Consider the following 24,321-nt stretch of genomic DNA (forward strand, 5'->3'; position numbering starts at 1 on the left):
ATTAACAACACTTTTCAAACCACTTCTCTCTTAAACAGAGGAAGACCTCAGAATTATTGAGCCTCTTCAAGACATCGAAACCATGGAGAAGAAGTCTGTCACGTTCTGGTGTAAGGTTAACCGCCTCAACGTAACCCTCCAGTGGACAAAGAATGGTGAAGAAGTCACCTTCGACCGCCGCATTTTGTACAAAGTGGATAAATACAAGCATTCGCTTATCATTAAAAACTGTGGATTTATAGATGAAGGGGAGTACGTTGTTACTGCTGGCCAAGACAAGTCGGCTGCAGAGCTTATTATCACGGAAGCACCTGCAGATTTCATTGAGCACTTGCAGGACCAGACAGTCACTGAATTTGATGATGCAGTCTTCAGTTGCCAGCTTTCCAAAGAGAAAGCAATGGTGAAGTGGTACCGAAACGGACGAGAAATTAAAGAGGGCAAAAAGTAGGTGCAGGTGCTTTTAACTGGTTGGTGGTATACTATGGTTGCTGTCTGGATTCTTGCCTCTGAATTTAATACATAATCCTTTTTTTTCTGTCTGCAATAAAGGTATCAGTTTGAAAAGGATGGAAATTTACACAGGTTAATCATAAAAGACTGCAGGCCAGAGGATGAATGCGAGTATTCCTGTGGTGTGGATGACAGGAGATCCAGAGCAAGACTTTTTGTGGAGGGTATGTTTACAATTTCTATTTATCTTTCACCTTTCAATATTTTTTTTGTGAGAAAAAAAAGTATGTCAACGCAATCTAAATTTTATTCTTATTTTGACCAGAAATTCCTGTGGAGATTATCCGACCACCACAAGATATTTACGAAGCCCCTGGCTCTGATGTCCTTTTCTTTGCTGAACTGAATAAAGATAAGGTGGAAGTCAAATGGTTGAGAAATAACATGATTATAGTCCAGGGAGATAAACACCAAATGATGAGTGAAGGAAAAGTCCATAGGCTGCAAGTCTGTGAGATTAGGCCTCGCGATCAAGGAGAATATAGATTTATTGCCAAAGATAAAGAAGCTCGAGCTAAGCTAGAACTGGCAGGTAAGCCTCTGAAATTTTTTAACAATAAAATAATATTTATATGAGTAATGCAACATTTTATATACTTTTTCTGGGTGTTAATTTCAGTGATTAACACACTTCTAGTGGTAATTAAAAAGCTCTGTAACTGAGATCCTACAAGCAATGTGTTTCTGTAGCCTTTATTATACAGCTTTGTAATGTAGCTTCTGTGCATTTAGAAGTCAGAACGATCTTTACCCAGCACAGATTAATTATCTGTGTGTGTTGGAGGCACCAATAGTGCCCCCATTGACCAGAATGGGACAAGATGGTGTCTATACAACATTAGGTAAAGGTAAAAGGACCCCTGACCATTAGGTCCAGTCATGGCCGACTCTGGGGTTGTGGCGCTCATCTCGCTTTATTGGCCAAGGGAGCCGGCGTACAGCTTCCAGGTCATGTGGCCAGCATGACTAAGCCACTTCTGGAGAACCAGAGCAGCGCATGGAAACACCGTTTACCTTCTTGCCGGAGCGGTACCTATTTATCTACTTGCACTTTGACGTGCTTTCAAACTGCTAGGTTGGCAGGAGCAGGGACTGAGCAATGGGAGCTCACCCCGTCATGGGGATTCGAACCGCCGACCTTCTGATAAGCAAGTCCTAAGCTCTGTGCCACCCGCGTGCCATCTATACAACATTACTAATGGTTATAATTTTGGTTCTCCCTTCACACAAAAGTTGCTTAAAAATCACAAAACAGTTCACTGCGCTGTTGTTTCCTGTTTCAGATTTTCTGTAACGTATTTCATTGTTTGTTTGTTTTACTAGCTGCTCCAAGAATAAAGATAGCTGATCAGAACCTTGTGGTAGATGTTGGGCAGCCATTGACTATGGTGGTTCCATATGATGCCTACCCACGAGCAGAAGCTGAGTGGCTTAAGGGAGAAGAAGCCTTGCCCACTCTTACTGTGGATACAACACCTGAAAGTACCACCTTCAGAATTCACGAAGCAAAGACGACTGACAGAGGGAGTTACAAAATCATCCTTAAAAATAAGCATGGCCAAGCTGAAGCACACATCAATGTTCAAGTTATTGGTAAGCTCATCATTTCCTATGGCCAAGGGTTGTTGCTTTTCTGATGTAGAAGATGAAAGCATTGGTATATAATGATGAGAGAAATAAGAAACTGCATCCACGAACCTCACTAAGTTGTTATTGTTTTAGGAAACTCAAAGCAAATCCCAAATTCTTTTAAGTAAGCATACTTTCGCTTTATTCCCAGATGTCCCTGGCCCAGTTAGAAACCTGGAAGTAACTGAGACGTTTGATGGTGAAGTTAGCCTTGCCTGGGAGGAACCAGAAAGCGATGGTGGTAGTAAAATCACTGGGTATGTTGTTGAAAGGCGTGATGTCAAACGAAAGACCTGGATTTTGGCAACGGATCGTGCCGACAGTTGTGAATACACAGTGACTGGCCTTCAAAAGGGAGGTGTGGAGTATCTCTTCCGCGTGAGTGCAAAAAACAGAGTGGGCACTGGTGAGCCAGTTGAAACAGACAGACCTGTGGAAGCCAAGAGTAGATTTGGTAAGAAAATTGTTATTTGGAGACTATAATTTGTTGAAGTTCTATTGAATAGAAAAATAACTTTTTTAAAAAAAAAAATCTCTTATGACCTTGCAGATGTCCCAGGACCTCCTCTCAATGTACAAGTTGTTGATGTGAACAGATTTGGCGCGTCTCTTACTTGGGAACCCCCAGATTACGATGGAGGCTCTCCGATTACGGGCTATATCATTGAATTACGTGACAGAGCTTCGATCAAGTGGGAACCAGCCATGACCACAGGAGCACATGACTTAGCTGGAACCTTAACTGATGTGGTGGAAAACAAAGAATACTTTTTCAGAGTCAGAGCTCAAAACCAGGTTGGAATTGGCAAACCTAGTGCTTCTACACATGCGGTGAAGATAATGGATCCAATTGGTTAGTATGCAGGCGATAAGAAAATATTTCTAGATAGTTATAATATCATTTGCTTATAAAATATGAAAACAGGAAAGACTTGAGGTGAATCAGTTGATATATCTCAAACAAAAGTCCAGTGTTTATTATTCACTTTCATAGAAACCATTATATATGTTGTTTTGGGAAATTAGCAGTGTCAGAAAATGAAAATAATAGAAGCTCCACATAAGCTCTAAAGCAAGGACCACTGTTGATGTTCAATGAGGAAGGATTTATGGAAATAATACTGCAATCTATTTAGTAGAAGACTGTGACAAGAATCTAGCAAGCTACTTTTGGCATACTCTAAGGCTTATATATATGCACGAATGCATGGGTAGGCAAACTAAGGCCCAGGGGCCGGATCTGGCCCAATCATCTTCTAAATCTGGCCCGCGGATGGTCCGGGAATCAGAGTGTTTTTACATGAGTAGAATGTGCCCTTTTATTTAAAATGCATCTCTGGGTTATTTGCGGGGCATAGGAATTCGTTCATTTTTTTTCCTTCAAACTATAGTCCGTCCCCCCACAAGGTCTGAGGGACAGTGGACCGGCCCCCTGCTGGAAAAGTTTGCTGACCCCTGCACTAATGCCTATTGTTTCTATACACAACATGCCCCTATGTCACATCACATGTAATTCAGACATTCCTGCTAGTTTCAAAACAGCAGTTTGGCATGGTCTTAGGATACTGTTGTTTGAGGAACTCAAGAGTAGCCCTTCCAGACTTGTGGGACTAGTTGCATAGTTATTCTGATTCTGTCCATCTGTTATATTGTGCAAATCATTGTGTTTTGCAGAAAAACCAAGTCCTCCCATTAACCTCGATCATTCTGACCAAACTGTGTCATCTGTGAAACTTACATGGGAACCTCCTTTGAAAGATGGAGGCAGCCCAGTACTGGGCTACATTATTGAAAGGCGTGAAGAGGACACAGACAACTGGATCCGTTGCAACGCAAAACTTGTGCCTAGTCTTAATTATAAGGTAGCATATTCCTTTCTGAAGTAAAATGCCTATTAAGGTTTTTTAAAAAAATAGTGATTATTAGTTATGACATTTTCCTCTGTCTTCATAGGTAACTGGGTTGAAACCTCTAGCCAGGTATTATTACAGAGTATCTGCAGAAAATGCTGCTGGTGTGTCAGATCCTGCTGAAGCTATTGGACCACTGACTGCTGATGATCCTCACAGTAAGTTGAATTCTCATTTCTTGCCATAGTCAACGGCTTGAAAGGAAAGGTTGTGTTCATCTGAGACTATTCATGCTTGTTCATAAAAACAATACTTTAATATTGCTCTCATACGTTGGATACCAAAACCAGCCCCCCTCTCAGCAGTAAAAGTCTAAAACAGGAGTGGGGAGACCATGTGGCCCTCTTGATGTTGTTGGACCCCAGTTCCAGCCAGTATGGCCAAAGGCCAGGGATTATTAGAGTTGAAGTCAAACAACTTCTAGAGGACCACAGGGTCTCTAGGCCTCATCTAAGCTATACTAAAATGGAGGGAAACCCTTAACATTCACTAGGTAGCACTGTTTTACATTTACAATTTGTCCTCTAAGGCTGCATTGCTAAACAAGTCAGAATTTTTTAATTTTTAAAAATTGTATTAAATTGAACATTTAGGTGTCTTTAAATTGGAGCAAGCTTATATATCGCCTTTCTATATTGCTAATTTCATCAGATTATGAAACAGTTTTATGATGTGTTCTCAATAGATAAAACGCCACGTGAAGGCATCTATAATAATGCTTTCCATTCAAACAGATTTCAAAGGCAATTTCCCTTTAATGTTATTGTGGAGAAAAAAAGAAAGTTTATAACTTTAATCGGCATAATTTGTGTTTGTATTTCAGCTGGACCTACAATGGACTTAAGCGGATTTAAAGATGGACTGGAGGTTATTGTTCCAGATCCCGTCAAAATACGTGTTCCTATTACTGGCTATCCAGTCCCAACTGCCACATGGTCTGTCGGCGACAAAGTTTTAGAACAGGGTGACCGGGTGAAAATTGACACGTCTGCAGCCTTTGCAGAGCTTGTTATTACCCCAAGTGAACGGCCAGACAAAGGCATCTATACCTTGAAATTAGAAAACCCTGTGTCATCTGTATCAGGAGAAATCAATGTTAATGTCATTGGTGAGCAATCCAGTATATATTCTGAAGAATTGTATATAACCTGTTTTGTAAATAACCATGTGTGTAAAATCCAAAAGTTTCAACAAGCCAAATTTGTTATTAATAGCACCATAGGAGCCAACTCCTAGGGCCCAAGGTCTCTTCACCCCCCCCCCAAAAAAAAAAAATCTGACGGGGATGGTCCTTCCCAAAGTTGATGGATGTGTGTTCGATTGTGTGGGGCAGGGCTTATCTGGGCCTCCCCAATATTTTATTCAAGTTGGCACCCCTGAATAGTACTAAACAACAGCAGCATGTTTATTTATTAAATTTATGTGCTGCTTTTCCTCCCAAGAGAGCCTAGGTTGGCAACTTCTATTGTACCATTTTGTTATGAAACCCTATAATACAACGGAGATCATAAACTTAGCTGTTAACAATTAACAGTCTGTCCTAAGAATGCTTACTCAGAAGTAAGAATCCTTCTTTCTTTCTTTTTTAAAATGAAGCATGAATTAAAATCTAGTAGGTGTAACCAAACAGCCAAAGTCTTCCATCAAAGAAAGAATAAGTAATATATATATATAATAATTGGTTTATAATATGATGGGTATTTATTTTTAGCTCGCCCAAGCGCACCAAGAGAACTACAAATTGGAGAGATAACTAGGAACTCAGTCCAATTAAATTGGGAAGTTCCTGAAGATGATGGAGGAAGCCCATTGACTGGCTATCTTATTGAAAAGCGTGAAGTGAGCCGCAAAACATGGGTCAAGGTACGCAGTTTCTTTAAAAAACCAAAACACCTATATTTCTAATATGTATTGCTGAAGATGGTATGAAATATTCTGGTGCTTGCTATGGGGAAAAAAGTTCTGTAATTACTTGGAACCTCTCTTGTTTTTAGGTGATCGACAACGTCCTTGACCAAGAGTTCACTGTACCAGATCTGGTTCAAGGAAAAGAATATTTGTTCAGGGTCTCAGCATGTAACAAATGTGGACCAGGAGAGCCTGCTTACATTGATGAGCCTGTCAACATGTCAGCACCTGCTAGTGAGTTTTCTTAATTAACTATTCCTATTGATTTTGTATATCTGCATTTTACATAGTAACTTGTGCTATGCAACATAAGTATTGAAAGAAAGCAAGGAGCAGAGTTTGAATCAATAAGGGTTTGGTATGGCTTACCTGTTGTATTAGAAAAACTGAGGCTTGGATCCAAAGATGCATAATTGGAACTATGTGCAAAAAAAAATCCACACACACCCTCTTCTGCACTGCAGCCCTCAGTACCCACTGAAGAGCTGCTACTTAGTATTAAAATAAAAGGTAAAGTGACCCCTGACCATTAGGTCCAGTCGTGACTGACTCTGGGGTTGTGGCGCTCATCTTGCTTTATTGGCCGAGGGAGCCGTCGTACAGCTTCTGGGACATGTGGCCAGCATGACTAAGCCGCTTCTGGTGAACCAGAGCAGCGCACAGAAACGCCGTTTACCTTCCTGTTGGAGCGGTACCTATTTATCTACTTGCACTTTGACATGCTTTCGAACTGCTAGGTTAGCAGGAGCAGGGACCGAGCAACGGGAGCTCACCCCGTCGCGGGGATTCGAACCACCAACCTTCTGAACGGCAAGTCCTAGGCTCTGTGGTTTAACCCACAATGCCACCTGCGTCCCTTGCTTAGTATTAGTGGACCCTCAATTGACAGAAAGCAGGGAGCTACCTTGCACAAATGGGTCTTTTCTGTTGTGCAGGGTACTTGTTGGATACCAACCAATGTGAGAAGAGCACCCCAGAGACAGTAAAGAATTAAAAAAACTAAGACACACTATAAGGCACACACTATATGCAAGACAATTATACATGTTCTTTCCTCCCCACCTTGCAGCGGTGCCTGATCCACCAGAGAATGTGAAATGGAGGGATCCAACATCTAAGTCCATTTTCCTCACATGGGATCCACCTAAGTATGATGGCGGTTCTCGTATCAAAGGCTACCTGGTTGAAAAATGCCAGCGTGGCACTGACAAATGGGAGCCCTGTGGTGAGCCAGTCATTGAGACAAAGTAAGAGCTTGCAGTATGAAGAAAAATGTTTTACAAAATTGGATGGTTACATTTAAACACGCAGTACGCTGAACTTGTTTTCTGATTAACAGAATGGAAGTAACAAAACTTAAGGAAGGAGAATGGTATGCTTATCGCGTGAAGGCTCTGAACAGGCAAGGGGCAAGTAAACCAAGCAAGCCAACAGATGAAATCCAGGCTGTGGATGCAATGGGTAATTTTTGATTTCCCACTCATACTTAATCTATACTCTTGAAAACACTGTGAATGTGTTTCTGCTGTTAACGCTTCTGTGCACAGTTGCGTGTTCTTTTTTAACAATATGTCGATTCTTCTCTCAAATCAGAGGCCCCTGAGATTTTCCTAGATGTGAAACTGCTTGCTGGAATCACTGTCAAAGCTGGAACTAAGATAGAGCTGCCGGCAAGGGTAAATGGAAAGCCTGAGCCACGGATTAGCTGGACAAAAGCTGAACAGACCCTGAGACCCGATAAAAGAATAACCATTGAATCCAAACCTAACCAGTCCACAGTCATAATAACAGAGAGCAAGAGAAGTGATAGCGGCACCTATATTATTGAAGCCGTAAATGCCAGCGGTCGGGCAACAGCTACAGTTGAAGTTAATGTCCTAGGTATGTTTTGTTTCCATAGAAATAACTTTCAATGTTTTCCTAACAAAATATTTGAATAGAAGAGGTTCAAACTACTGTTATGCTTCCACAGATAAGCCTGGCCCACCAGCTGCATTTGATATCTCCGACATTACAAACGTATCTTGTGCTTTGGCTTGGAATCCTCCTAGAGACGACGGCGGCTCCAGAATCACGAACTACGTTCTGGAACAAAGAGCTGCAGACAGTGAAGTGTGGCACAAACTATCATCCACTATCAAAGAAACAAAATTCAAAGTAACAAACCTAACACCACTTAAGGAGTACATCTTCAGAGTCAGCGCAGAAAACATGTACGGAGTTGGAGAACCAGCTCAGTCCGTTCCTATCGTTGCTAAATATCCATTTGGTAAGTCTATTCGCTTGACAGAAAGGGCTGCTTGTCACAAGATGGCTGCCAAGGGAGCCTGCTAGAAACTATAATGTGGTAGCCACTCCACATGGGTACCACATTGATAGGTACCACTTCTCCATGTGGGTCAGTCCCCACCATAATGTTTGTCTCCACACTATCATTGGTGACATGGAGATAAGCCTGTGGGTAAGGGTCAGTATTTATGGCAAGCTGGTACACATAAACTGCTTGTCATGTGGAACCGGCAGCAGCCACAAAGAGACAGTTTCAAGCAGCCTCTACATGGCAACTGTACGTTTCTGAGCACAATTCAAAGTGTTGGTGCTGACTTTTAAAGCCTTAAACGGCCTCGGTCCAGTATATCTGAAGGAGCATCTCCACCCCCATCATTCTGCCCAGACACTGAGGTCCAGCACCAAGGGCCTTCTGGCGGTTCCCTCACTGTGAGAAGCCAAGTTACAGGGAACCAGGCAGAGGGCCTTCTCGGTAGTGGCGCCCACCCTGTGGAACGCCCTCCCACCAGATGTCAAAGAGAACAACAACTACCAGACTTTTAGAAGACATCTGAAGGCAGCCCTGTTTAGGGAAGCTTTTAGTGTTTGATGTATTGCAGTATTTTAATATTTTTTGGGAAGCCGCCCAGAGTGGCTAGGGAAGCCCAGCCAGATGGGTGGGGTATAAATAATAAATTATTATTATTAATTTGATGAAATGGCATTTATTGCTACAGGTGCTTCCTATTACATTTGCACACAAGGAATTGCAAGTATGTCAATGTTCCCCTTTCTACTTCTTTGTACAGATCCGCCAGGTCCTCCGACACGAGTTCAGCCTGTTGAGATCACTAAAGATTCTGTAACCTTGACTTGGGTAGAACCAGATGAAGATGGTGGCAGCCCTATCACTGGTTATTGGGTTGAACGGTTGGACCCTGATCAAGATAAATGGGTCCGTTGCAATAAAATCCCAGTTAAAGATACAACATTCAAGTAAGATCATTATATGTTTCGTTTTAAAAAATATATAGCTAGGTAACTGAGAAGATTGCTATTTGTTTTTAGGTAAACAGCTGACTTTTATATACTCTTGAACTTGACTCCTTGTCATGCATTCGAATAAAATATTAACTGGTGCTCTGTAATAGCATCGAATAATTGTATTGCTATCTATACTTTGGGTCTACAATAACCATTGAAAATATCCTTACCTAAATCATGTTCATAACCATCCACCAGTGCCACTGAATAGGACAACTGTACTATGGGTGTTATCAGTAGCACCAATTTCTGCTATGGAAACAGTAGTGGGATTGTGACTTCTGATGTGATTCTACATCACTGCAGCTGCTCATAAGATTAGTGCTGATATCAGAACTTCTTAGAGATGAATATAGTTTTCTGCTTTTTGAACTCCCAGTACAGTCGTACCTCGGAAGTCAAACGGAATCCATTCCGGAAGTCTGTTCAACTTCCCAAACTTTCGGAAACCAACGTGCAGCTTCTGATTGGCTTCAGGAAGCTCCTGCAGCCAATTGGAAGCCACGGAAGCCCTGTCAGACGTTCGGGTTCCAAAAAATGTCCGCAAACCGGAACACTCACTTCCGGGTTTGCGGCGTTTGGGACCCAAAACATCCGAGTACCAAGGCATTCAAGATCCAAGGTACAACTGTAATATGAATTTCTAATACAAGCTAGGGATATTTATTACACCCAAGCATTATTCATCCTTAGAGTTTTAAGTAGTGCCAATATATATCATCTACTAATGAATAGTACAGAAATGCAGATTATATTACATCTGACCAGTGTCTGAGACTTTCTAGTGATACAGTAATAAGAAGGTCCTTCTTCCATGTACACAGGGAGTCTCTGGTTTGGGGTGATAGTATATATTTGCTCTGAACAGTTCAAAGGTATTGATTTTTTTAATGCACGAGGTACACTTGTGATGATGCAGAGTATTTAATTATAGTGTTAATTAGTAATAAGTATTACAAATTTTACATTTGGAGCGTTATCATCATTACTATTAGGGTTAAAGGTCTCACGTTCCATAAGAAGTACAAGTTCCGTGTCGTGGCAGAGAATCTTGCTGGGCCAGGAAAGCCAAGCAGAGCAACAGAGCCAGTCTTAGTGAAGGATCCTATTGGTATGAAAGCATTTTTCTTAGATGAATTTTATAACTTACTCCAAGTCTTAATGCTGGGTTTTCTAAACCAAGTTATCAATTCCTGTCTAGATCCCCCATGGCCACCCGGCAAGCCAATTGTCAAAGACGTTGCCAAGACCTCGTGTTTCTTGAACTGGACAAAGCCAGAACACGACGGCGGTGCCAAGATTGAATCGTATGTCATTGAATTGTTAAAGACTGGCACAGACGAGTGGGTGAGAGTGGCTGAAGGCATCCCCACACCAGAACACTTCCTCAAAGGGCTTATGGAGAAACAAGAATATTCCTTCCGAGTCAGAGCTGTGAACAAAGCTGGAGAGAGTGAGCCTAGCGAGCCCAGCGATCCCGTGCTATGCAAGGAGAGACTGAGTAAGTTGGCCATTGCATTCTGCAGGAGAGCTTCTCCTGAGAGCCAGTGTGGTATAGTGGTTAAGAGCAGTAGACTCGTAATCTGGGGAACCGGGTTCGCGTCTCCGCTCCTCCACATGCAGCTGCTGGGTGACCTTGGGCTAGTCACACTTCTCTGAAGTCTCTCAGCCCCACTCACCTCACAGAGTGTTTGTTGTGGGGGAGGAAGGGAAAGGAGAATGTTAGCCGCTTTGAGACTCCTTCAAGTAGTGATAAAGCGGGATATCAAATCCAAACTCTTCTTCTTCAAGTCCCAAAAGTATCAGAAGCCTGCTCCACAGTAACTTGGAGTGGGGCTTTCAGCGGGGCTGCCACTGTCTGTACTTGCAAAAGACAATTGAATATATTTTCGTTTCATCCTCAGTTATTCTTTGTATTGTTTAATAATTAATAATAATAATAATAATAATAATAATAATAATAATAATAATAATAAAAAATAATGTATTATACCCCGCCCATCTGGCCGGGCCTCCCCTGCCGCTCTGGGTGGCTCCCAACAGAATATTAAAAACATGATAAAACATCAAATATTAAAAAACCTCCCTAAAAGGGCTGCCTACAGATGTCTTCTAAAAGTCAGATAGTTGTTTATTTCCTTGACATCTGAAGGGAGGGCGTTCCACAGGGCAGGCGCTGCTACCAAGAATGGAATCTGCCTGGTTCCCTGTAACCTCACTTCTTGCAGTGAGGGAACTGCCAGAAGGCCCTCGGCACTGGACCTCAGAGTCCAGGCTGAATGATGTGGGTGGAGATGCTCCTTCAGGTATACTGTTTTTAGCTGCTTTTGTGATGTGATTGTAAATTGATATGTGACACATGTAAAAGATGATACATCAATTAATACATTATCACTAATTCATTAGAACTATGGTTTGTGTTAAGGGTGCAATGGAAACATTAAAACATATTCAAATTAATAATATTTTGCTTTAATATCGTTACAGATCCTCCTTCACCGCCTCGATGGCTTGAGGTCATTAATATCACTAAAAACACTGCAGACCTTAAATGGACAGTACCAGAACGCGACGGAGGTTCTCCTATTACAAATTACATCGTTGAAAAGAGAGACGTACGACGGAAAGGCTGGCAGACGGTTGATACTACGGTTAAGGACACCAAATATACAGTGACACCACTAACAGAAGGCTCTCTGTATGTGTTCCGTGTGGCTGCAGAAAATGCAGTGGGGCAGAGTGACTACTGTGAAATTGAGGACTCTGTTCTTGCAAAGGACACCTTCAGTAAGTTTTCAAGTGCACACACTCAGAATTCAGCTTCAACAAACTATGTCATCGTTTTTAAATTTCCGTTTTCCTAATTATCAATATTATTTAATTTAGCTACCCCCGGAGCACCATATGCACTTACACCAGTTGAAGTGACAAAGAGACATGTCGACCTAAAATGGGAACCGCCTAAGAATGATGGTGGCAGACCAATTCTACGGTAAAAGAGAATTGTTATTATATTTATTTTTTTGTAATCCACTTAGAGGTTCTGTTTACAATCAAGCAGCATATACATTTTTAGATAGATAGAAAGAAAGATAGAAAGAAAGATAGATACAGACAGAATATATTGGGAAAGAGTATAAAATCTGGGGCAGGGAGAGATGATTAATAGAGAAAATTTATTTTTAAAGGTTCCAAAGTTTATTGTGTTCATTATACACATTTATTATCTATTAGATGAGCAATGTTTCAAATCTAAATGAACGATTCGTTCTTGATTAGATCTTTCTACTTGGCCTGATCTTTTATTCCCCTTCCTTCCCTCTCCCTCCCCGTTTTATGAAGATTACCCGCTCTGGATCCTGCAGCTAATTCTCCCCTGGTCTCCACACTGGCCCAAATAATTTAGCCAGCTAGCCCTGGTGATCATCTAATGTTTATTGGATGGATTTCCCCCCTAAATTGATTTTTGAATTCTGAATTTATTGTTATTCACGTTTTATACTGTATTTTATGCTGTTTTTTGTTGCATCAATGAAGTGTTTTAGATTTGTTGTTAGCCACCCTGAGCCCAGTTTTCTGAACTGGGAAGGGCGGGGTATAAATAAAAAATTATTATTGTTGTTGTTGTTGTTGTTTGAATTGTACGGATTCATGCACCTTATAAACATCTGTTCTTCACACAGATACGTTATTGAAAAGAAAGAGAAGCTTGGCACGCGCTGGGTGAAAGCTGGCAGAACATCAGGCCCTGACTGCAATTTCAGAGTGACGGATGTGATAGAAGGTACAGAGGTGCAGTTCCAGGTTCGTGCTGAAAATGAAGCCGGCTGTGGTCACCCTAGCGAACCGACTGACATCTTGGCAATTGAAGATCCAACAAGTGAGTTACGAACATTGGAAATTATAATCAATGAAATATGTGTTGTGCCAAATAGAATGGCAGAAAATAACATTACTTATGTATTCCTGCAGGCCCTCCTTCACCTCCTCTGGACTTACACGTGACAGACGCAGGAAGAAAACACATTTCGATTGCGTGGAAACCCCCAGAGAAAAATGGCGGCAGTCCTATAATCGGATACAACATAGAACTCTGTGAAGCAGGAACTGAAAAATGGATGAGAATAAATTCTCGACCAGTCAAAGATTTGAAATACAAAGCAGAAGAAGGCGTTGTCCCTGACAAGGAATATATTCTCAGGGTCAGAGCTGTCAACGCTATAGGGGCTAGTGAGCCATCAGACATATCAGAAAACGTTTTCGCCAAAGATCCAGATTGTAAGTATAGTTGTTTTCGAAACAGTCATGAAATAAATTATAAATTGTGAAATTGCTTTGGTACACTAATTGAAATTATTTTTCTGTGTTTGTTTTTTTAAAAAAACAACAACAGGTAATCCAACTGTTGATATAAAGACTACAGACCTCGTTGTGGTTGAAGGTGAAAAGTTAAGTATCCCTGTGCCCTTCAGAGCTGTTCCAACTCCAACTATTGCTTGGCATAAGAGTGGGAAGGAATTGAAAGCCGGTGACCGAACAACAATGAAGAGCGACCACATCTCTGCCTTGCTGGAAGTAACAAATGCAGTCCATGCTGATGCTGGCGTTTACACTATTACCTTGGAGAATAAATTGGGTTCAACAACTGGTACAATCAATGTCAAAGTAATAGGTAATTTGTTTTTCTTATATCGGCAATTATGTGAATTAGACTCATAATGGTGAATGGGTGACAAGATGCTCAGCTCTTAGTGTCAAGGACTGTGCTGAGGAGGGCTGCACTGAGGAGAAAGGTTGGGAGCCTCCCCCTCAGCCTCCCCATCCCCCTCCTCTGCATCCGGATCCTGAATCTTCCCAGGAGCAGGAGGAAAGTATAGATTTGGAACAGTGGTTTGCAGAGGGGCACAGTTCAGAAGGCAGAAGCTGGGAAATACTGGATAGGGAACAGCTAGGAGAAGAAACACTGGAAGAGAGAGAGTTAACAGATTCACAGTCGTTGGACAGCATTCCCCCACTGCCCTCCCCAAGGTTGAGAAGAGCAGAAAGCTGCAGAACAGAAAGCACACAAAGCACAGAGAGTACAAACTCAGATTACAAGACGTAGAAGTGACGTAGATTAATAGGGACATAAGGGGGTGGGATCCTTAATTGGGAGCACTGCCATTCCTAGGAGATGGGTTCTTTGTTCTATCACTGTGATTATTAGTTTCTAACTGGTAAGACAGTTTTCCATTGTTTTGCTTATCTACTGCCAGGGGGGAAGAAGCTGATTCCCTGAAGCCTGCTTTATTGATACATGTTGATACAATATTTTATTGATACATTATTGATACAATAAAGCCTGCTTTAGTGATATATATTGATACTTAGCTGCTTTATTGATACATGTAATGTGAGCCAATGCTGATATCTCCATATGTCTAAATAGGGAGATAGGTCAACCTGAGGAATTGTAAATTATATATATAAATGTTTATCATCCATATGATTAGTGTGCACGAGTATATATATTCTTTTAATACAGTTTTCAAACCAATTTACTTTATTAAATGCTACATGTGTACCTATTGTTCTTCAATTAGGTGTGCCTGGACCATGCAATAGTATTAAGGCAAGTGAAGTAACTAAAAATTCATGTAAAGTGACCTGGGAACCTCCAGAATTTGATGGCAACACTCCAATTTTACATTATGTGCTGGAGCGAAGAGAAGCTGGTAGGAGAACATACATACCAGTGATGTCTGGTGAGAACAAATTGGCATGGAATGTGAAGGATCTCATACAAAATGGTGAATACTACTTCCGCGTTAAAGCTGTTAATAAAATCGGAGGAGGTGAATACATTGAACTGAGGAATCCAGTGATTGCAGAAGATCCAAAGCGTAAGTTTTTTTTAATGATCATCAAGACTGAAAAAGGCAAATGGTTTCTATGTGCCTTCTATTTATCCATTTTCTTTTAAATTTTCAATATGCAGAGCGTCCAGATCCACCTATTGACCTTGAGGTTCACAATCCAACTTCGAAGTCAGTAACACTCACGTGGAAACCACCATTGTATGATGGAGGAACCAAGATTATGGGCTACATTTTGGAAAAGTTAGTTAAAGGAGGAGAGAAGTGGGAAAGATGCAATGACTTTTTGGTTCCTCTTTTGACTTCTCCTGTGAAAGGTCTTGAGGAAGGCAAAGAATATCAGTTCCGTGTCCGTGCAGAGAATGCTGCCGGTGTCAGTGGACCTTCTAATGTCACTCCTCTGGTGAAAGCAGTGGATCCCATTGGTATGTTTTGCAAACTACCTATTCATTTTTAGCAAGTGTTCAAATTCTGCTGTATGCTACAGTATCAAATATGAACAAAACAATATTTTTATGGTTACAGAGGCTCCAAAAGTTTTCCTCGGCGCTAATCTGCAGGCTGGCCTTGAGGTGAAGCAAGGATCTGAGATTGCACTTGAAGCACACATTTCAGGGTCACCTTATCCAACTATCGATTGGTTATGGAATGATGAAGTTGTTAAGCCAACAGAAATTAAGAAGAGAGTTACCAAGGTTACTAGGAAGAAGAAAGGTGAAGTTGAAGAAGATGAGCCTTTCCACTTGTCCCTGCCTGAGCGTTTGAGCATTGACAACCACAGACAAGGAGATTCTGTACTGGTCGTTCGGGATTCAATCAGACCAGACCATGGCACATATACTATTCGAGTTGAAAACGATCACGGGGTTGCAAAAGCTTCATGTGAAGTCAATGTGTTAGGTATGCCCTTATACATAATGGTGTGTGATACATTTTCTTCAAAAAGTTTGAAGTGATATGTGCAAAGTCGTGCTCATTATTTTTGTTTTCAAAACAGATACACCGGGACCACCGATCAACTTTGTTTTTGAGGAGGTTCGTAAAAATAGCATCACTTGCAAGTGGGAGCCTCCTCTTGATGATGGCGGAAGTGAAATATTGAACTACGTCCTTGAAAAGAAAGACAACACAAAAGCCGACATTGGCTGGGTTACCGTTACTTCAACGCTTAGGCATTGCAAATATAATGTGCCTAAACTTATTGAAGGAAAGGAATACATATTCCGTGTGAAAGCTGAGAACAGAGTAGGAGCTGGACCTCCATGTCTTTCAAAACCTGTTGTAGCTCAAGATCCATTCAGTAAGTCTTGTACGCTATCTAAATATGTGCATTCATTCATTTTTCCCAAAAGGCACTGCCGTCATCATCATTATTACCTTACACTCATATTGTACTTTAACATTAAAACTTTAATTCTATAATAACCCAGCAGAAAAACCTTGCAGAAGGAAATGGCTAAATTACATTTGCTGATTGTTGCATCTGAGTGCAACATCCTAAAAAGAAAAAGAAAAAGCTAAGACAATCCATGCTAGTTGACTGTAAAACTTGCCATATCAGACTTTTCTATTCTGTTCTCTCCTTGTGTCTTAAAGTGTGTGAAGTGGGTGGTAATTACAAATAATAAATCCTTGAGATATATGGGTACACTGAGCTGGTAAGATCATCATTGACAAAAGCAAATGCTTAAATAATCCACCAGTAAAATAAATTGCAGATGAATTCGTACATAAAAAGCGGAAAAAGAAGAACACATTTTCTTTAAGTCTTTCCATATACACAAAACCCACCCGCACTCTCTACAAGTTTCAAGCATGCGCATCTACACATTTAGGGTATAACACAGAGATAATATTTACATATCATGAAGGCAGTTTCGTTTTATTGGGATGTGGCTTTCCAGGGACCAAGCTAAACTTTACTACTCACAAGGGGTTCTGAATTCACTTAAAGGCATGCTGGGAGAACCAAGCTAACTGCCCCTGCCCCCATTTTTCATCCCAGTTTGCCCCCTTTGTGTGGTCAAGAAAAATACATGTAACAGCTGATTTAGTAGCTCTCAGGCTGCAATCCTAGTCACATTTACCTGGGAGTAAGTACAGCTGAAATCATGGGACTTCATTTCAAGTAACTGTGAACAAGATCAGGCTGCATATTGCAACTGAAGCCTCCGAGTAAAGATATGGCGGAGGAGAAAATTAGAGGCATTAAACAAATTAACTTTCTGTATGATTTGGTAAGCTCCACTAACATTTGCATATCCTCTTTTTATAGGTCCTCCTGATGCACCTGATAAACCTCTAGTAGAGGATCCAACTAGCAGTAGTCTGTTGGTTAAGTGGAATGAGCCTAAAGACAATGGTAGCCCCATTTTGGGATACTGGATTGAAAAGCGTGAAATCAATGGAACCCACTGGGCCCGTGTGAACAAAGAGCGTGTGAATGCCCTGGAAACTAGAGTTGAAGGACTTTTAGAAGGTCTAACTTACGTTTTTAGAGTTTGTGCTGAAAATGCAGCTGGCCTTGGCAAATTCAGTCCCCCTTCAGATCCTAAAACTGCACAAGACCCAATATGTAAGTTGTTAGATAGAGAATATTATCCCTTAGTTTGAAAAGGGAAGTTTTCAGTCTATTAATCTCTCTCTATATGTATTTTTTTCTTTTAGTGCCTCCTGGCCCACCTGTTCCAAGAATTGTTGATACAAGCTCAACATCTATTGACGTTGAATGGGACGCTCCGCTATACAATGGGGGTAGTGAAATCACTGGCTACCATGTTTACAAGAATTTTGTCGGCTCAAATGAATGGTCTCGCTGCACAGAAAGACCTATTAAGGTTCGGAGCTATATAGTTAAAGGAATTAGAGAAGGTGCAGATTACAAACTTCGTATTACTGCCCTTAATGTTGCTGGGGAAGGACCTCCTGGAGAGACAGAGCCTGTAACAGTTGCAGAGCCTCAAGGTACTGTGATTATGTAATTTAAAATGAAAAGCTAACGTGAAATAGTTTGTGGGATTGTAAATTAATTAATTCTCTCTCTTTTTCCTTATACAGAGCCTCCCACTGTTGAATTTGATATTTCTGTCAGGGCAGGAGTTCAGATATTGGCAGGTCAAGCTCTTAAACTGCCTGCTGTTGTTACTGGACGACCTACCCCTACAATTGTGTGGACTTTAGAGGATGCAGATGTTGACAAAGAGCGAGTTGTGATTGAAAATGTTGGCACTTCATCTGAGCTATTTATCAAAAATGCACTCAGAAAAGACCACGGAAGATACGTGATTACTGCCACTAACGAAAGTGGTTCTAAATTTGCTGCAACCAGAGCAGAAATATTTGGTAAGAAATGCTACATAGAGTGAAACGATGAATATATTAAGTATTTGGCCTTCCTTAATTACATCTCATGTCTTCTTTTCCAGATGTTCCTGGACCGGTTACTGACTTGCATCCTGTGGTGGTAAATAGAAAGATGTGTCTACTTAACTGGGATGATCCCAAAGATGACGGAGGAAGTGAGATCATAGGTTTCCTTGTAGAGAGGAAAGATGCCAAAATGCATACATGGAGACTAGCCATAGATACAGACAGATCTAAGTGTGATATAACAGGTCTTGTTGAAGGACAAGAATATAAGTTCCGTGTCTTCGCCAAGAACAAGTTTGGCTGTGGACCACCTGTTGAACTGGGACCCCTCCTTGCTGTTGACCCCAAAGGTAAAACTTCTTGTATTGATAAAAACCATCAGAACACTTGGGAACAGAGGATCCCCCTCCCGTAATTTCAACTTTTTTAACACCATTCAAAATATATATTTATATCCTTTATAATCACAACACTCCGTGTGTGTGTGTGCGTGCGTGCGCATTCTTGCAGTTGAACCCAGAACCTGTCAGTTTCTTGAAAGAGAACTTTTCTAGAGTCAGGATAACTGAAAACCTAGTGCTGCCCATGTTCATTCCTGTGTGGAAATACTTTTTTTATATAAAAAAAAGAAAATAATCCTACAAGGGCAAAATGTTGCATGCAAAGATGCTCTGATGTAAAACTTTTCTGTAGCTGCTCTAGATTTACAAAATCCAATTTCTCCACACACCTCTTTCCCACTTCCAGCATTTCACTGGAGTCGCACCAATGAATTTTGGAGTTAGTATAACATTGCCCCATTTAATTTAGTATTTAATGACAGTTTTAAACTGAGGATGGAGAGGTGGGTTTCAGTAAACATCTGCAGAGCTTCCCTCCTCTTTAAATAGCATGTTGCATGTCCCTAGCCTTGGAGGCAGGGGAATATAAACCGAAATAAATAAAACAATGTATTTTTACCTTGTTTGCTGGTGAAACTGCTGCACAGTAAACGTGACGTGAAAAAACAAGGGTTTATTTTTCAAATTTAACTTATCATTTTTCATTCTTGCCACAACAGGTCCTCCAACTGCTCCTGAGAGGTTCATGTACACAGAGAGAACAAAAAACTCTGTTACACTTGACTGGAAGCCTCCCCGTAATGATGGTGGAAGCCCCATCATCGGCTACATTGTTGACAAAAGAAGACATGACTCAAATGAATTCGAAAGAGTCAATAAGAGACTCTGTCCAACTACATCCCTTCTTGTGGACAATCTTGCTGAGCTGCATATGTATGAGTTCCGAGTCAAGGCTGTCAACGAGATTGGAGAAAGTGAACCATCACTGCCCCTTAATGTAGTCGTACAGGATGATGAAGGTGAGGCTCTTTAATATAAATGTGTACACTTTACCTATAGATGTGAACATTTGGTGTCTGCTAGACGCCTCACTATATTTTTGAGAATTACATGGTTAATCACTTTTGCATTCATTTTCTTTTTTCAGAACCTCCCACAGTGACATTGCGTCTATCTGTTAGAGGAGATACTATCAAAGTTATGGCAGGGCAACCAGTCAACATTCCAGCAGACGTGACAGGTCTTCCAATGCCAAAGATTGAATGGTCTAAAGATGATGTTGTTATTGATAAAACATCAGATGCCCTTAAGATCACCAAAAAGGAAACAAGTAGAACAGAGGCGAAAACTGAACTCAGCATGCCTGCAGCAGTTAGGAATGATAAAGGCACTTACACGGTTTCAGCTTCTAATCGTCTTGGCACCGCATACCGCAATGTTCACGTTGAAGTATTTGGTATGTATCTAGCTTCTTGCTTAAAAGGCCAAAGTTTTCTTACTTTATTTCTACCATAACACAATACTAAATTGGTTTTATTTAGATCGTCCTTCTCCACCGAGAAATCTCACCGTATCGGATATTAAAGCTGAATCTTGCTGTTTGACTTGGGATGCCCCACTCGATAATGGTGGCAGTGAGATTACACACTACATTATTGAGAAGCGTGATGCAAGCAAAAAGAAGTCTGACTGGGAGGAAGTATCCAGCACTGTTGTGGATAGACGATTTGGGGTAATGCTTCAATCTTGATTTCATAGGCGAAAGGAATAGTCTTTAAATGAAAAATGACCATTTATAAAATTGTTGAGCTGAATGTTAACACTGTTCATCTTCCAGATTTCCTATTTTTACGTCTGCCTTCCATTTAATGCCAAAATAGGTATTCCTATACTCTGTATTGAATGGTACTTCGCTCCCTTCAGAGTCGGGTTAGTAGCAGTTGGTGCAGATATGCCAATGATGTATAGAGTTGTTAAGCATCAGAGCAACAAGCAGGTGGTTTTTTCAAGAACTGTTTTAAGATGTCCATATGATGGCATCTAACTTCATGGAAAACATCCAAAATACACTAAAACCAGTTCTGAGAATTGGTTTTACACATATCATAGGATCAAACAGTTGGATGGGTCCTTTTTGAGTTTGAGGGGTCTGCCTAGTCAAATCCCTTGCTCAGTGCAGAAAAATGAGAACCTGGGCACTCCCAACAGATGGCTGTTTAGATTCTGCTTAAGACCTCCAGTGAAGAAGAACCCAATGTTCATTGACTCCATTGTCAAACTTTTAAGAGGTTTCTCCTAATGTTCAACTGAAACGTGCCCTCCTTTAGCTTATGAGATCTAGATGTTTATGCCCTCTGTATGACATCTCCTCAGGTATTTGTAATATGTTGACATGCCCCCCTTCAGACATCTCCCCACCAAGTTAAACAAACCCAATTACTTCATCCTTTCTTTTTAAGTCTTGTTTTCCATACCACTGACCACCTTTGTTGCCCTCCTTTGTGAGGTGACCTTTGGCTATTCTTTGTTTAAAGTCCTGGAAACAACACAGGGAATTGATATGAAACTGATTTTAAGAAATAATAATGTATCATGTTTCTTTTACTTTTCAGGTCTATAAACTGGCAACAAATGGACAATATCAATTTAGAGTGAGGGCCGTTAACAGGTTTGGGACAAGTGACGAATGCCTTTCCGAAAAGGTAGTTATTAAGGATCCTTATGGTCTTCCTGGACCCCCTGGAAAACCAAAGGTTACAGAACACACCAGGTCATCAATGCTGGTAACATGGACACCTCCACTAGACAATGGTGGAGCTCCAATTACTGGCTATTGGCTGGAAAAGAAAGAAGAAGGAGGTGTCTACTGGTCACGTGTCAGCAGAGCTCCAGTGACAAAACCAGCAGTGAAAGGACTGGAATACAATGTACTGCGTTTGATTGAAGGTGTGAAATACCAGTTCCGAGCTATGGCTGTGAATATTGCTGGAATTGGCCCTCCCAGTGAGCCATCAGATCTTTATGAAGCTGCAGATCCAATCTGTAAGTATAAAGACAAGGAAGCAATAAGTAACACAAAATGCCAACTTTGTAATTTTTGTTCAATTTGTCCTGAACCTGATTTGATAGAGGTTCTGTGATTTCAGTGCAAGAGCTCTGCATTTGAAGTCAAATATTTAATGAGTTAGGCTTCATTTTATAAGTGCCTATTATCATGATAAATAGCAAATGTTCCTAATTTTGTGCAATGAAATACTGTATAGTTGATAGACTTTCCATTCACTTCATTGAAGGGGTGTTGTGCAATGGGACAAGGGAGGCATAGTCCTCATGGCAGTACATTTTGCATTTTCTCAATAGATCCTCCTGGAGCACCATCATGCCCAGATGTCAAAGACAGAACCAACTCAACTATATCTCTTGCATGGAAACCTCCACAAAAAGATGGTGGCAGTCCTATTAAAGGATATATCGTCGAAATGCAAGAAGAAGGTAGTTTAGATTGGAAGAGTGTGAACGAACCGGACAAGCTGTTCCCTACCTGCGATTGTGTTGTACCCAATCTGAAAGAGCTCAGAAAGTACAGATTCAGAGTAAAGGCTGTAAATGCTGCAGGGGAATCTGAGCCAAGTCTTTGCACTGCAGAAATACCATGCAAGGAAGTTCAAGGTAAGGATTGTTGGAAATAATTCTTTCCACTCGAGCGTGTAGACATAGAAAAATCAAAGGATTTGAAAACTGAAATGCAGGAATGGCTGTCCATTCCTTGAAACGTTAGAGTTTTCAAGAGTAAAGAAAACTTATTGGGGGGTGTTATGGGTACAAGGGAAATCCCAACATCAATCAGATAGCAATAGAAGCTGGAGCTAGATTATTCTGCATACATTTGAGAAGGAACTCTTCTCAAAGTGTCCTTGCCATATGAGTTAAGGCAGATAGTGATCAAAGAGAGATCCTTCTCAGTGGTGGCACCAATTCATAGAATTCTCACCTCGGAAAGCCCACCTGACACCAACATTGTTATGGATTTGGGGCCAGCAAGGGTTTTGTTTTTGTTTTTTTACTAGGGTGTTTCATGCATTGTTCTAATTTATTATATTTTGGTGTTATATGTTGTCATGTTTTTGTAAAGCTTTGCTAAAGGGCAGTATACATTTCAAACAAGTATATATCTTGATATCTTTGTTTATCATCAAGAGAATAATACACAACTGAGGCTTCAAGCCTACTCATTTACCCGGAAAAAAGATCCATCCATGTCAGCAAGACTTACTACTGAGTCTACTGTACATGCATAAGTTTACCCTATTAGAGAACTTATGTAGATGAATTCTGACTATATTATTTATATGATATATTACTTGTATTTTGCAGAGGAGCCAGAAATATTTATTGATGTTGGAGCACAAGACCTACTCTCTTGCCGTACTGGTACAACAATCAGAATTCCAGCAGTTATTAAGGGACGTCCTGTTCCCAAAGTAACTTGGGAATTTGAAGGAGATGCAAAGAAAGCTGTAAAGGTCAGTGACAAAACAAAGGAAACTGTTAAGAACTTCAAGCTAAAGTAGTTGTGTGTGTGTATTTACTATTTCTTCTTTATTTAAAGGATGGACATAACATACCTGAAGATGCTACGGTAAAAAATAGCTTATATTTGAATTCGCTTATTTTGCTTCTAATATTTGCATTTTTCAAGTCCTTTTTTAATTATTATTGCTAAGTAAGTTTATTTTGGTTTGTGCAGGTGGAATCAACTGATACCACATCAGTGATTACTATCCCTACATGTAACAGAGGTCATTCTGGAAAATACAGTATTACAGCAAAGAATAAAGCAGGACAGAAAACTGTAAATGTCAGGGTGAATGTCCTAGGTAAGACTAATCAATCTTAATATTGCACCGTTTCGCTAATTTTTGTGATACAAAAGTTCATATACTGTAAAACCCCATATAATGATTTTTCCAATCTGTTTTCATGATGAAATAGATGTTCCAGGGCCACCAAAAGACCTGAAAGTAAGTGACATAACAAGATGCAGCTGTAAACTTTCATGGAAAATGCCGGACAATGATGGTGGAGACAGAATCAGAAACTATATTATTGAGAAAAGAACTGTTGAAGGAAAAGCCTGGACAAAAGTTAATCCCAACTGTGCTGGCACATCATTGGTTATTCCTGATCTCATAGCTGGGCAACAATACTTCTTCAGAGTACGTGCAGAAAACCGCTTTGGTGTTGGACCCCCAGCAGATACAATTCAAAGGACCACAGCGAGGGATCCAATCCGTAAGTTAAATCAAAATGGGACATTCATTCATGCATTCATTCAGCCTTTGTTGGCAAAATTTAGACAAGAAAATCATAAAAGAGTAAGAAAACCTTCCATAAAACATTGGCAATCCGGACATATTAAACACATAAAACATATGAAAGACTCAGTAGCCACCGTTAAGAAAATTAAATAGTTTTAAATTTGAC

The 24,321-nt window shown here is 40.6% G+C and overlaps 1 protein-coding gene across 1 annotated transcript in view; it reads left to right on the plus strand.

Moving 5' to 3' along the window:
* The window catches only part of TTN (titin), a 291,856-nt gene that overhangs the window by 195,515 nt on the left and 72,020 nt on the right, over window positions 1–24,321 (plus strand). The window contains exons 202-241 of the mRNA XM_081202301.1: window positions 39–447; window positions 553–677; window positions 779–1,045; window positions 1,837–2,106; window positions 2,294–2,596; window positions 2,693–2,995; window positions 3,817–4,004; window positions 4,096–4,210; window positions 4,876–5,160; window positions 5,764–5,915; window positions 6,047–6,194; window positions 7,030–7,207; window positions 7,300–7,421; window positions 7,554–7,841; window positions 7,933–8,229; window positions 9,038–9,224; window positions 10,268–10,383; window positions 10,474–10,773; window positions 11,760–12,059; window positions 12,159–12,264; window positions 12,956–13,152; window positions 13,245–13,550; window positions 13,666–13,944; window positions 14,855–15,154; window positions 15,250–15,552; window positions 15,653–16,027; window positions 16,125–16,427; window positions 17,403–17,702; window positions 17,795–18,091; window positions 18,185–18,469; window positions 18,553–18,846; window positions 19,557–19,856; window positions 19,985–20,293; window positions 20,379–20,569; window positions 21,450–21,879; window positions 22,198–22,506; window positions 23,212–23,360; window positions 23,447–23,476; window positions 23,585–23,714; window positions 23,830–24,129. Coding sequence (XP_081058427.1) covers window positions 39–447; window positions 553–677; window positions 779–1,045; window positions 1,837–2,106; window positions 2,294–2,596; window positions 2,693–2,995; window positions 3,817–4,004; window positions 4,096–4,210; window positions 4,876–5,160; window positions 5,764–5,915; window positions 6,047–6,194; window positions 7,030–7,207; window positions 7,300–7,421; window positions 7,554–7,841; window positions 7,933–8,229; window positions 9,038–9,224; window positions 10,268–10,383; window positions 10,474–10,773; window positions 11,760–12,059; window positions 12,159–12,264; window positions 12,956–13,152; window positions 13,245–13,550; window positions 13,666–13,944; window positions 14,855–15,154; window positions 15,250–15,552; window positions 15,653–16,027; window positions 16,125–16,427; window positions 17,403–17,702; window positions 17,795–18,091; window positions 18,185–18,469; window positions 18,553–18,846; window positions 19,557–19,856; window positions 19,985–20,293; window positions 20,379–20,569; window positions 21,450–21,879; window positions 22,198–22,506; window positions 23,212–23,360; window positions 23,447–23,476; window positions 23,585–23,714; window positions 23,830–24,129 — 9,846 coding nt within the window. The remainder of the gene's footprint in view (window positions 1–38; window positions 448–552; window positions 678–778; window positions 1,046–1,836; window positions 2,107–2,293; window positions 2,597–2,692; window positions 2,996–3,816; window positions 4,005–4,095; window positions 4,211–4,875; window positions 5,161–5,763; window positions 5,916–6,046; window positions 6,195–7,029; window positions 7,208–7,299; window positions 7,422–7,553; window positions 7,842–7,932; window positions 8,230–9,037; window positions 9,225–10,267; window positions 10,384–10,473; window positions 10,774–11,759; window positions 12,060–12,158; window positions 12,265–12,955; window positions 13,153–13,244; window positions 13,551–13,665; window positions 13,945–14,854; window positions 15,155–15,249; window positions 15,553–15,652; window positions 16,028–16,124; window positions 16,428–17,402; window positions 17,703–17,794; window positions 18,092–18,184; window positions 18,470–18,552; window positions 18,847–19,556; window positions 19,857–19,984; window positions 20,294–20,378; window positions 20,570–21,449; window positions 21,880–22,197; window positions 22,507–23,211; window positions 23,361–23,446; window positions 23,477–23,584; window positions 23,715–23,829; window positions 24,130–24,321) is intronic.

The sequence above is a fragment of the Podarcis bocagei genome (genome assembly GCF_964188305.1).
Source record: "Podarcis bocagei genome assembly, chromosome: 1".
NCBI lineage: Eukaryota > Metazoa > Chordata > Lepidosauria > Squamata > Lacertidae > Podarcis > Podarcis bocagei.